We start from the raw sequence: 13,555 nt of genomic DNA, 5'->3' as shown, positions 1-13,555 counted from the left end.
ATACAGCGAAAATGAAATTGACTTTGCCTTTTCATGTTTGAGTCGATACGAAGGAGTCTAAGTCTAGGAAATATAAGTGCACAGGGTTAACTGAAAAGAAAAATATCGAGGTTGTTTTCTTGAAAAGAAAAATAGTTATTTTATAGACAGTTATATAGAATTTTTTAATCATAAATTTATTTGCGGCTACTGTATATTTTAAATTAATGTAGTTCTCATTTAATAGGGTTGCTCATTTTTTTGCAAATATCAAGTATTTTATGTTTTTTTTACTTGACATATTCCTTTTACAGTCACGCATCATAAATAAAATTAGTTGTTAACCTAGTAAATTAAGAATATTTATGATTTCTAACCTAAGAAAAAAACACATTTTCTTTCTTATTTTTTTATGAATATTCAATCAAGTATAAATTTACAAGAAAAACAGAATTTTGTGTAATATTTTACATTGATTATGCATATTGTTATATTTAAGGTGATAAGATGACTAAAAACATGTAAAGTACAAAGTCTCTTAGCTTAGCAGCATGTTAAAAGTAACCTTAAAGTAAAAATAAATAAATTAAAAATTACCTTAACTGGACAGGTTATTTTCAAAGCCTCAGTTTAGTGAAAAAAGTACTCCATGAAACCAATGCTTTTCCATAGATGATAACTTATTAAAACTATCGATAAAAAAAAAAAAACGAAAAAAGTAGCTGCCATAGCAGCATCATAATTAATTCATGCTTTGACATTTGATTCTTGTTTCAACGCAAACCAGTGTAATCTAACCCGTCGGTTTAGTTTTGAGCAAAACAAGGAAGAGTCCAAACATGCATATGATGCCCCACAAGAAGAAAAGGATTGATTGGATGCTTTTGGTTTTGGGGAACCAAAGCCATCTAATCTTGAAAGCACTACTTAATGTTAATGATGTGATGGGGTCAGCCAAGGTGGTTTCATGTGAATTTCGGTTTGATTCACTACCAACTACCGTTTGATCTATGGACCATCTACTCTATATTTTCATTTTAGTCTTACCATTTTCTTTATCTTATTTGGCATGCTAATGATATTAATTTGAAGGGAAAAAGGATCCCAAAAGGAGTATAAGGAAAATCAAATCTAAGAAAAGGTTCAATGCAACTTGAGCCTAGCTGAAATAGTTACCAATTATTAATTAGTTATTGCATGGGGATCTGTTTAAAGTCTCGGGATTGCATTAATCTTTTTCTATTGAGTTGAATTTGTAACCAAAGAAATTATGAATGTTAGGAAGATGTTGATGTTAAAATTGCTCATGAAGAATATAGGGCATTGCTGCGTTGATTATTCACACTCGTACGCATTCACACTTGGGTTATTCCATGAATTATTAATTTGTTGGGAGATATTCAATACATTGATATTTCAAAAGGAAAAACTCTCGTGTTATTTAGGGAAGAGTCCTTGAAGAATATATAAATTAACATTTGACTTAAATATATTTCTAATGCATGTCAAATGAGCAAGATTTTATATATATTAGTCTTTATAAAAAAAACTTCTTTTATTTTTATTTTGTAAAAGTTAAAACTATTATTTTTGTCCCAACTATATATTATGTGATAAGTGACCATCCTAATTGATACTTAGGAGTAAGTATAATACCCTGCCAACATGTGATTTTTTTAAAGAAAAAATCTACATTTATAAAATAAATGTTTTTTTTCTCAACATGAATTTGAATTCTAAATCATTAAATGAATACAAATTGTTAATATTTGTGTCAACAGTTACCGTAAAATAAATGTTTTGTTTACTTTAAAATAAGTGTTAGGAGCTAAAAATAATAATTTCATATTTTGATAGAATGAAAATCAAAGTAAAATGTTATATGGGGATTTGCTCATATTAGAGAGACAAAGAACAATGATATGAAAATTTAAAGAGATGGAAAACAAAGAAAGGGATTAAAATTAAAATTTGCCCATTTTAATTATAGAAACAAAAGAAAATCTAGTTTGTTGGCAATTGTTGATTTTAGATCAAAATCTAGAGATGAAAAACAATGAAAAAACTTGAGGGAGATTTTAAGGTCCCAATTGTTGTTTGTTGGCAGATTAATTGACATGCGTACGTCGAAGATCTTGCTGATAAACATAAAAATTCTGCAACTTAATGCACGATCTCTGGACGGGACCAGCACACATGCAACATGCTCAAATGGAGACATATATATATATATATATATCACAATTCACATCCCATCTGATTAGTTGAGAGTTAATTAGTTGTATAGAAGGGTTGAACTTGTTAGCTTTTCCGTGTTGCAGTTTGGTAGTTAAGTTGGTGGACTCAATTACACATGACTTTGTTTATAAATACTACCTCACTATATAAATAAATAAGCTGGAACAACCATGCAAGTGATTCACGTAGTTGGTGTGGCTGATTAGTTTGAGTTTAAATTCAAAGTCTAATTCAATTCATCAGTAGACTATATTTTTTTAGTTTTGATTTTATCAATAGACGTTCAATAAATTAATACTAATTAATGTCTAAAACACACAATAAATAGAACAACAATGAATCAAAGTATTAAATATTCATTCCATTGACGAATATATACATAGCCAATAAACTCTTAGGAATATATTAAATACAAAATTTAATTGTAAAATCTATCCTCTTATTTTACCTATTATATTCAATCAATTCTCTTATTTTTTAAATCATTATTTGAGTTTTATATATTTCAAAATACACTATCTTATAACTATGATGTTTGAAGTAAGAATTTAAAAGTATATATATTTTAATTTATGGGAAAATAGAATTTAATCTTATATATTATATTTTAAAAGATAATATATAAGATTATAAAAATATAATAAATTAAAAAAAATTGAATTTTAAATTATTTTTACATAAAATCTATATTAATAATATATTTACCTCAAATATTCTCAAATAAATAATTGAGTATTGTGATAAAAAAATATGTTTCTTACTTAAAAATCATAATTATAAATAAAAAATACTCATAGGAAAATATATTGCATAACCCACTTCGCATTCCGAGGGCTTTCATGCTCAACTCATAAGAAAATGATGACGGTAATCACAATCTTTGGCAACTTTTTGGTCCACTAAGTTTCTTTTCGTATATAATGTTTTTTGACTCATCATTTTTTTCTCCCATTCCTCAATCTTTCGCTATTGCCTTTTGTTTTCCATCATGGATATGTACACCAATTAATTAACATGATATATATATATATATATATATATATATATATATATATATATATATATATATATATATATATCCAAAAAATATTTTTATTATGAAAAATAGGAAATTATAAATATAAATTGTTAAATATTATATTTAAATAATTAGAATTAAAAAAATATACATAAATTTTTTAATTAATCATATAATTATCAATTATTAATTAATTTTAATCACATAGCCATATAATCTAAATTTATGGATTTTATTTTTTATATTCGACCTATACTGTATTTACAGGGTCAATTAAATTAAGGTTCAGACTTCAGATGGAAGAGATTAGGGTTCAAACCTCTAAACTTATATTTAATTAGTTTTCTTAAATTTTAAGTGGTTGTAATTTTTTTTAAAAAATTCTGTATACAAAACTTAAACACGTACATATCATCAACGGAGTTAATGAAAAAGATCAATCCTTAGCATGCGTATAAAAGCTAAAATGAACAATTTTTTTCCTACATGGAACTAAAACTTAAAATTGCGGCAAATATAGCAACAAAACGAATAATTAAACCTTTTCTGAATTTGTGATAAACAGGTGCCCTATTATGTGTTTTCTCTGTTATGAGATGTAGCCGTAACTTTTTGACATTCTATGTAGGTAATGAACTGTTTGATTAACAAAATTCACAATCATATATATATACACAGGATGGATTAAATTTCATTAATGTAACTTTCATAATTATTATAATATTTTATAATTTTTAATTGAATTATATTTTTTTAAAATTTATCGGTTGAATTGAATTTTTTTTCCTACATAAATTATATATATAAAATTTTATATTAATTTAAATTCATTTCATATCTTATTCATATAAATTAGAATTAACGTAATATAAATATTTTAAAATATATTAAAAATAAATTATTTAATTTTTTTTTGTTGTTCAATTTTGACAAAATTTGATATACATGATCTTGATAATATGTAAATATAATTTAATGGTTAGATTAATAAAAATTATATTTTATATTAAATTATAAAAATAATATAATAATTATTAAAATTCTACCACTGTAATTTGATTATATATATCAAACAACTTTTGTTTTGTTTCACGCTATGCCGGTGCTTTATTGAAAGTAAGAAGATCAGGTGAACTTATTTGAGAAGGCAACTGTGTGCAATGTTTGATGTAAGGTTCTGAGAGGACCTCTGAAAGAAATAACGAAAGACTGAAATGTTTGAATTCTGGTTATTAGTGCTGATAAATATTCGATATCAGTCCGATGCCATCAACGTTGTAACCCATAAACATTGCAACGTATTTTTTAAATTAATGAATTAATTATATAATTAATCCCTTAATTACATTTTAACATTTAATTTAATTTCTTAATTATTTAAAAATTAAATTTGATTCCTTAATTGTTTAAAATAAAAAAATTATAACCTTAAAATATTATATTTTTTATATTGATTACTCGATCGACCATCGATGTAAAAATTTTAATTTAGATAAAAGTTAAATCATTTGACAACATTCTTATATTGGTTACCAAATAATTGATTTAAAAAATATAATATTTTATATAAGTTATATTAACGATGGATGAAAAAACATTAATTTTTATCAAATAACTAATAGATCGGACAAAAATAGTATAATTGTTTCTATTTAAATAATTGAATAATCAAATTAAACCTTTTAATAATTAATAATTAAGAGACTAAATTTAATCTTAAAATATAATTAAGTAACTCATTATATAATTAAATCTTAATTAATTTATAAAATCTTAAAGTTCAGACGGACGTCTTCCCCAGTTATATATGTACTATGATAATTTATTGTCAGCATGTTTGGTTTGGCCTTACCTCACTTAAAATAGACGTTCAATTCCTATATCAGAATAAAAGAAATTCTATATAATTTTTAGTTTCATCCACGTCTTTTCTATTTAAGTTTCCAGTACTTTACTTTCCAAGTTCTTTAATTAAGTTGCACTTCTTTTGCTAGCATTGCACATTTTCTCATTTTAACTGATTTCCTTTTATTTATTGCAATTCAATTTATAATCCTTCTTATATTTTAAGGTTTCTTTAAATTTCAATGCATTTGATCTTTGTTGCCGTTATCTTTTGAAATGTCAAGTTTTTTCACTTACATTTTGAATTCTTTATATTTTGTAATTTGTTTTAACTTTGCAATTTCTTCACACTCTTTCTATTTGTGCTTTCATTGAGATGATTAGATTGATAAATTTACAATTAGATTCCTTTAAAGAACAAATCAAATAGATGTCTTGTTTACAAGTATTTATACTTGTTCAAGATTATAGTCACCATAATAATTAAATTCATCATCGATTGTCTGATGACTAAATCAAAATTAGCTATTCATTTATTCGTAAATCAAGATTTTTTTTTTACAAACATAGATCAAGATCTTAATATCTATGAATGAAAATCTTAATATTTTTCATAGATAAGTCATCAACTGAACTCTTAATAACTTTTTATCCTAATTTACAAATCCCCAAATACTCTTATAAAATATTTTATTGAGACTTTGAAAAGAAATTCAAATCGAATTAATAGAAAATCTCGAGATGAAATTTACTATCAACACGCTATAATATTGAATCACTGACCTGTTTTTTTTTTTGTTTTTTTTTTATCTATTGTACATAAAACTAAAAGCAACTTCAACCATGGTCATGATAATAATACCACTTAACATTGCCTTTTTTCTTTCATTGACCTACAACAAGCTGTGAAAGCACCATTCTATGGGTCTAACATAAGCTGCATAATTAGCTACAACAACAATATTCACAGCCTCACGGGCAAAATACCAAACGTGACTAATACATTTAATCGAGTATTAAATATGAAGCAACTAGATACTACTGGAAATCATACACAAATTTTATATCACTGGCAAACTCCTGATTGCCCCATGGATGTCTCGTATAGAAAAAGAGCAACTAGAAGGATGCAGCTACAAATTCTTTCTTCCCTCGGTAATTTTCATAGGAAATAAGATAACTGTTCTTGCTTCCTTGAACCTCCTTCCCCATACAATTCATTCCACTGCTTTAACTCACTCATTCCAGCCCCCTCAGCTGCGTAGCTTGCAGCAACCTGTGTTCCAAGAAGATGGTCAAATCAAATGAAGCAATCTTATCATCATGTCACTAGATTACTTCAAATAAGCAACAAAACCAGGCACATGCGACCAAACTCAAGGTATATAATGGTAAATCCAAATGTTGATTTAAAAAAACAAGAGAATCCTAGTGGTAATAGAGCAGTCTTACCTGACTCTTAGCCTCTTTGAAGTCCTGCATGTTCAAAGGTCTAAGGGTAATAACTCTTTCTTGTTGAACTTTCTCTTCTGTATCCGGAGCTTCTTGGACATCGTTATTCTGTCCTCCAGCATCCTTCTGCTTTTTCTCCTGCCCCAAACAAATGGAGAAATCGCCATGATAATCATAATCATATATGATTACATTAGATCTTTAAAAAGATTGCAAAGTTACCAGAGTCTTTAGTCTCTCTTGCTGAATTAACTCTCTAACAGGCCTGTAAGCAGCAGTTGTGCACAAGTTCTGCATTTAGCAATTAGCAACAGTGAAAAAATGTGTTAGGCACCTGCGCATCAGAAGCTGTAAAAGCATTTATAGTTTGTGACACGATAATTAGAAAATTGTATATACCTTGAGATCACTTCCGCTATATCCTTCGGTCATGGTTGCGACTTCCTTAAAATCAAGTTTCTCATCCACCTTCTCTTTTGCCAAAAGAGTCCTCAAAATCTTTTCCCTGTTCTCGACAGATGGCATCCCTACCATAATTCTGTAAACAAAAGACGAGCATTGTAGAAATAAGCACAAATGATCAAATATTATTACTGAATTTCAGGGCATTCAGATTGTAACAAACATATCAGCGTCTCCCTCCCTCGATTTAAATTTACATCAAAGAGGAAACATAAACATAGATGAAGAAAGTAGAAATATTGTGGCAACCTCCTTTCAAATCTCCTAATTATTGCTTCATCGAGGTCAAATGGCCTATTGGTTGCAGCAAGAACAAGGATGCGCTCCCCGGAGTTTGTCATAAGTCCATCCCAATGAGTCATAAACTCATTCTTTATCTTGCGCATGGCTTCATGCTCTCCAACTCTGGTCCGCTGTCCCAGCATACTATCAACCTCATCAACAAATATAATAGTTGGGGAGACCTTGGCGGCCAGCGTGAATAAAGCGCGAACATTCTTCTCATCTTCACCAAACCATTTAGAGGTGATGGTAGACATGGATACATTAATGAAACTCGCGCCAGCTTCTCTCGCAATGGCCTTTGCCAGCATTGTCTTCCCGGTGCCAGGAGGCCCAAACAGCAATATTCCTTTACAAGGCTTTAGAAGGCCTCCGCGGAAAAGGTCTGGCCTTCGAAGAGGAAGCATAACTAGTTCTTGTAGCGACTCTTTGGTCTCATCTAAGGCACCAACATCCGAGAATTTTACACCAATCTCGTTTGCTGGTATTACCTCAGGCCTTATTCGCTTCTCAAACTCATTGTCCGGGGGAACTTCCTGTGTCTGAATAGAAAATGTTTGAAATTATACATGTAATTTACAGAAACAATAAAAAAGGGAGAGTCAACGCTTCAAAATAGAAAAAAGGTTGAGATGATGTCCACTTGCAAGCATGATTTCAATACTATTTTAAAAAATGAAGGAGGAGGCTTACAACTTTGGATACAGGAAGTGCATTTTCACCATCAGTTTTTCCCACTGAAGTTGATGTATCTGATTCAGCCTTTATACCGGGAGCAGGATTTTCTGCCTTTTTTTCTGGTTCCCCAACAGCTCCTTCTTCGCTCTGCTTTATGCAAGATGATACAAAAATAGAGAAAAAGAATATACATAATGTTATTAGTACCTGGTAGGTATTATTCACAACTTAATGCACATTCATGTCATGCAGAACAAACCTCAGACGTGACTGCTTGGGCTTCTAATTTTAATGTATCATTTACACTGAATTTCCCCTCCTGGAATATACCCAATGCACGGGACAAACTGTTTCACAAACAATAAGTACAATAAATTTACATAGTACTTGTAATTAAAGTTCCCAGTCTCACCTATTGCATGGAATAACCAATTTGCCATTTCTGTATTCAGGATCTTTGCTATTCATTAAATGATAAGAAATTGCTGACACGACAATCTCTTCTATATAGTTACTGAGAACCATTGTATCTGCCACGCAGATGGAGTCCAGGTCATCACAATCAAGATCATTGGCTGCAAGGACTTCCATGATATGGTTCCTGTTATCCTGAATCTGTATCATCTTCATGTCCTCTTCAAATTGAGACTTCCAGCTGACAAGACAAGATTCATCTTCTGGAGGGCTGATTTCTATGTTGTAGGGGAAGAGGGAAGCAAGTCTCTCATCCACTTCTCTGTAGTCACTACCATAATCTAGAACTCGTGAACCAAGAATCAAAATTGGTCCATGTAGTTTATTCAGCATTGTCTGGAATAAATTATATATCCTTTGTGATCTATACAACAAATTGTCAACATCCCGCAAGTATAGAACAATGGGATAGGTTTTTGACACATAAACTAGAACCTGCCAAAGTGAAAATTTCACTTTTGAAATCATTCTTCATGCAAAGCCTTGACAAGTTAATGTTAAAGCTAAAATCTGTATATATATAATAAAAAAAAAGAGTTATTCTATTCTTACAACATTTTTCTACAATATTTTCTTGCAATTCATTTTGTCTATCTCTCCCTCTCCCTCCATCACATTACTAATCTTATTCCACACTTTCTCTCGGTTCCTTCTTATCTTTCTCCTAATTGTAGAAAAATTTGTAGAAAACATGAGTAGGAATATAATTTATAAATAAAAAATAAAATTACCTTGTAAAGAGTTTGTATGAGAAGCTTCTCATCAAAAGGCCAGCTGGTTATGTGCTTCTGAGGAGCTGGAGGTAGATTGAAGGATATACGGAATCAGAAGAGAACATGACCAAATTAGAATGGCAACGGTGTGATTCAGAACTAATATGAATATGACTTAACTTTACATTGTGCCAGGGCTCAGTTTAAATGAAATTTTTAATAAGCACTTACAGGGAAAAAATAAAATAAAATGAATAAAAAAGGTAAAATGCATCAAACTTCTGTTTTAAGTTAAAATCAATTTATCTACTTTAACATTTTTAGAAGTCCACCCATTAAAATTTTCCATAAATCGAAGTGTATAAGCCAATTTTAACTTATTATAGTAGTTTAATTTATTTTACCTTCCTAATTCATCTTATTTTCTTTTCCTATAAATATTTGTTGAAAAGTTTATCCAAACTGACACTAGTTTTCACTCTAAACAAATAATTTATGTACTAAGCCAATCCTATAAGACATTAGAAAGCATCACTTTGACGTATGTGTTTGAAGTTAATCCAGGAAAACATGATGACATTGTATCCTTTTTTTCTCAAATTCATGCTTCTAGCATTCATAGCATGCCTAAATCAGGTTCTCTGTGCAAAACTAAATCTCCCGCAGACGGTAACAAGTCATCACGGAAAAAAATCAAAAGTTCTAAGTTCTAACTAATCTTTTTAAACGTTTCTTGAATCAACCTGAATTTGTAGGATTGCTTTGTAAAGCAAGGCTACTGATATTTGCAGAAGCAGACGCATTCCTACGCATCTTGGTAGGATTATTAGATCCTTCAGTCTTCCTGCAAAAGAAAAGGTAAAAATTCAGTTATAGGATAAATAAACTAGAAGAGAAATTATATGTCTTCCCATAGTCAATAGATAAACATCAATTCTTCTTACATTGACAGTAGCTCAACGCCACTGCGTTGCCTGGGGAAATTCCCTGCAAGTAAAAGCTTCTGGTTAGAGATATGGTTTTTTGAGTTTTTAACAAATACGCATCAGATGGAAACGCTAATGTCCAAAATTAACCAGTAGCTATTAAAACTTGACAACACGTGAAACCCTGCCTAACTCATCCAAACCCTGAATTCTGAAGCATGCTTTCATCAAGTAGAAACAAGAAAGTATCAGCATTTACTTTTCTCCTGATAAAATGTAAAAAAACTTATTCTTGAAACCAGAACAAGGCTGAAAAATTACGTATCAAAGATTAATAAAGCATTTGGCTATTATGTCGTGTGTGTTTGGAACCTCCACTCTCTCTCTCTAAATCTACTAGAAGCAACAAGAAGTTAGATATGTGTGTCCAAACACACCCGAAGTAAGTTCTCCACCCTAGATCAGAAAATGTTCATCAAGTTGTACCTTTAGGCTCTCCCCTCTGTTGAAAGATAGAAAATGAACCAAATAGCTCAGATAGCCGCTCCAAAGTTGTCTCGGAGATAGACCTTTTGAAAGACTGCAATCAGAAACAAAGGAAAAAGAGTTAAACACCTGTGTTAAGTAAAAAAAGCATGACATCTTCATCTATAATGCTTAGAAGTAAACAAGCAATAAAAGATAAACTAGGAAGAGCTTACAGATTCTTTGTTGGCAAAACCATATTTACTCTGAATCTGCAAAGATGACAAAGACAAACCAACCATTATGGACATAATTTAGTTGAGAAAGTATTAAATGACAGCAAAACTTTTCATAGTCACCTTCAGTGAAAAGTCAGTTAAATCTAACAGAAGTAACTTTGCCTCAAAGTAGTGAGCTAAAGCCTTGGCAAGCACTTGTTGGTAAAGTTCTGTAAGACATGAAGGAGAGAAAACATTAACTGATAGTAGAAAGTAGAAACATTAAGCTCGTCAAATAGCATATTCCAAGTAACCAACCTGCTGGCCCTGAAAGCAGAATAGTCCGGCTTGCAGGAGCAAGATTCCGCGTATGCCTAGAAACCTCCGCATGCTTCAAATGGACATAGCCAGCACTTGTTAGCAAGACCCGTGTCTGCTCTCTGTCATCACGTGTAGAAATGGAATCGTTATATACTTATATCAGAACAGAGATTCCAAATTTAATTAATTAAAATAAGTTGTAGCATTAGATATTTCGTCAAATGAGAAAGGCAATATACTTTTTAACGCCTCTATTATTATTCACTCAAATTTATTAGAAATTATTAAATCTCACGACTCTCACTTCTTATTTACCGAGTTTCTATTAATTTTATAGTTTTGAATCATTTTTAACTAATACTTCCTCTAGTTCTTATCAGAAGACATCTTGGACACCAATCACACAAACCAATAAAAATAATTAATTTAGTTGATTTTATTAAAAAATTTAAAAAATGTTATTAATTTACCAATTATGTTCTTATTAGTAATTACGATGCATCATTAATAATAAAAAAACACATAAATACTTAAAATATTTAATAGGAATTCTAAAATGTCTTATAAAAAACACAATTTTTTTTTCTAAAACTATATAATATAATAAGAACAAGAAGAAATAACAGTGTATATGATACATTTTCTTAACATGCAAGATTAATCCTGAAAATCATCTTACCCTGCCTCTGCACCTGTAATTTTTTGACTGGCGGAATACATCTAACAAAATACTCCCAGTTATAAAGACAAATAGAAAATAAAAAAAAGAATTAACACGAAAATCTTATAAGAAAGACAATAGCCATACAAACTAAAACATGATTTTCCAGAAATTGAAAATTTTGCTATAACATAGTTACTCTAGAACCAGGATAATAGAAATTATACAATTCGTATAAATACAAGAGTTAATATAGTATACAATTCGAGCGTGTAGGAAAAAATATGAATTGACGCATTAAATATGAATACGAGGAAGCATAATAGAAAAGAAGGAAAAAGGTTTGTTATAAGATTGAGAAAATACCTGAGATAATAAGGGAATTGATCAAAAGTGACCTTGCTTTCTCTGCCATCGACAACTAGTCGTAGCATTTCGCGCTCCATGTTCTCCGGAGTAACGCCGTTTGAAGATGAATTTTCATTAGCACCCCATTTCGTAACGCCTTTTCCAGCCAAACCAATTCCCACTCCTACTCCCACCCCAACACTCAACGCCGATAACAATACGTTTTTCTGTTCCATCACTACAAATTATTATTGTATCTTCTATTTCTATTGATTAACACGAGTTCCTCTGTTATATTTTTTCAGAATGCAACCGCAAAACTTAATCTGTGAATCCCCGACATGGGGAAAATAAACGTACTAGGAATGAAGAAAAAAAGGGAAAGTTGTTTTGTTTTTTAAGGAAGCGTGTGTGTGAATGGTGTTTGAGAGCGAAATGAACGGATCAGGAAAGAGAGGGAAATTTTATTTAACGGCGGAAGGCACAGTTCCCGCTATTTGTGGAGCGGCCCTTCCTCTTCCAAAGAGGAAAAAACACTGCTGACTCATATCTCTATTCTGTAACGTGTCATTGTTTTAACAGTTTATTTGTCGGTCTAACAGTTTTCTTTTTCTGCCCTTTCTCTTCTTCAGTTTTAAAATACCGATATTCTACAATATATTTTCTCTTCTGATATTTCTACAATAATGCAATTAAAAATAAAGTACTTATATAATGCATCACAAGTCGTAGTTATTCTGTAGAAAAGAAAGTTGTAGTTATTGGAGTTGTGTTTTTGTACTAGTTGTACTAATGTGTTTTTTATTTGATTTTAATGCTGGAAGAAGATCTGCAATTGGCAAGTGAGGGGACAATGCATCAACCATCATGTAATTCAACAAGTAGTAGCTTGCTACTTGCTAGGTTCTTTCTCGCATTTAGTACTGCTGGCACACTTTCCTATTTGTATAGGAGTTGATTGATTAAATATGAATGGCACAAACTCATACAATTTACCACTGAAAGTCAGAAACGGAGTCTGCTTTGATTGGTACATGCAGATCCACCATGTTTGGGCTCTGTATGGCACGGGATGCAAGTATGGAATGCAGTGGATGAAGGACTTTGACGCATTCACGTATTCAGTTAATTGCATGAAGATATATAACTCATTTTATTTTGCCTTTATTCTCCTTAAAGTATATATTCAAAAATTGAACCATCCGTTCTTTATCCTATGTGTCATACATGAATACGTCAGTGCGTGAATGCATGAAATCCAATTACAAATCCGCAGCTGTATGGAATGCACACTTTTCTATTTGGTGCTATTTTTTTAATTTAAATAAATATAAAATATACATTTAAAAATTATTTTAAATGATATAAAATGCATAAATTCAAATCAAATAAATCAAGTAAAAATATAAATAATTTATATTCAAGAAGTAAAATAATAGCTTTTAAAAGTTAACCAATATAAGTAATATATATAT

General features: G+C 30.3%; 1 protein-coding gene across 1 annotated transcript; it reads right to left on the bottom strand.

Annotated features, from left to right (window-relative positions):
* Positions 1 to 5,924: 5,924 nt before the first annotated feature.
* LOC114374606 lies at positions 5,925 to 12,511 on the bottom strand. The gene is made up of 16 exons (XM_028332271.1): positions 12,099 to 12,511; positions 11,069 to 11,190; positions 10,892 to 10,980; positions 10,769 to 10,804; positions 10,554 to 10,647; positions 10,086 to 10,128; positions 9,885 to 9,985; positions 9,160 to 9,224; positions 8,367 to 8,863; positions 8,214 to 8,301; positions 7,970 to 8,101; positions 7,244 to 7,818; positions 6,932 to 7,070; positions 6,755 to 6,823; positions 6,533 to 6,670; positions 5,925 to 6,356 (listed from the first exon to the last, which is right to left on the bottom strand). The coding sequence occupies exons 1-16, from the start codon at positions 12,314 to 12,316 to the stop codon at positions 6,243 to 6,245; spliced, it is 2,520 nt and encodes an 839-aa protein (XP_028188072.1). The 5' UTR covers positions 12,317 to 12,511; the 3' UTR covers positions 5,925 to 6,242.
* Positions 12,512 to 13,555: the final 1,044 nt, after the last annotated feature.

This window comes from Glycine soja, chromosome 11, assembly GCF_004193775.1.
Source record: "Glycine soja cultivar W05 chromosome 11, ASM419377v2, whole genome shotgun sequence".
NCBI lineage: Eukaryota > Viridiplantae > Streptophyta > Magnoliopsida > Fabales > Fabaceae > Glycine > Glycine soja.
This window is presented reverse-complemented; position numbering and strand designations above follow the sequence as displayed.

Coding starts and splice junctions, on each gene's coding strand:
- LOC114374606 (XM_028332271.1), bottom strand. CDS start 12,316: ATGGAACAGAAAAACGTATTGTTATCGGCGTTGAGTGTTGGGGTGGGA. Junction 10,648..10,768: donor GTTTTGCCAACAAAGAATCT/GTAAGCTCTTCC, acceptor TTCTGATTGCAG/TCTTTCAAAAGGTCTATCTC. Junction 9,225..9,884: donor AAGCAATCCTACAAATTCAG/GTTGATTCAAGA, acceptor ATCTACCTCCAG/CTCCTCAGAAGCACATAACC.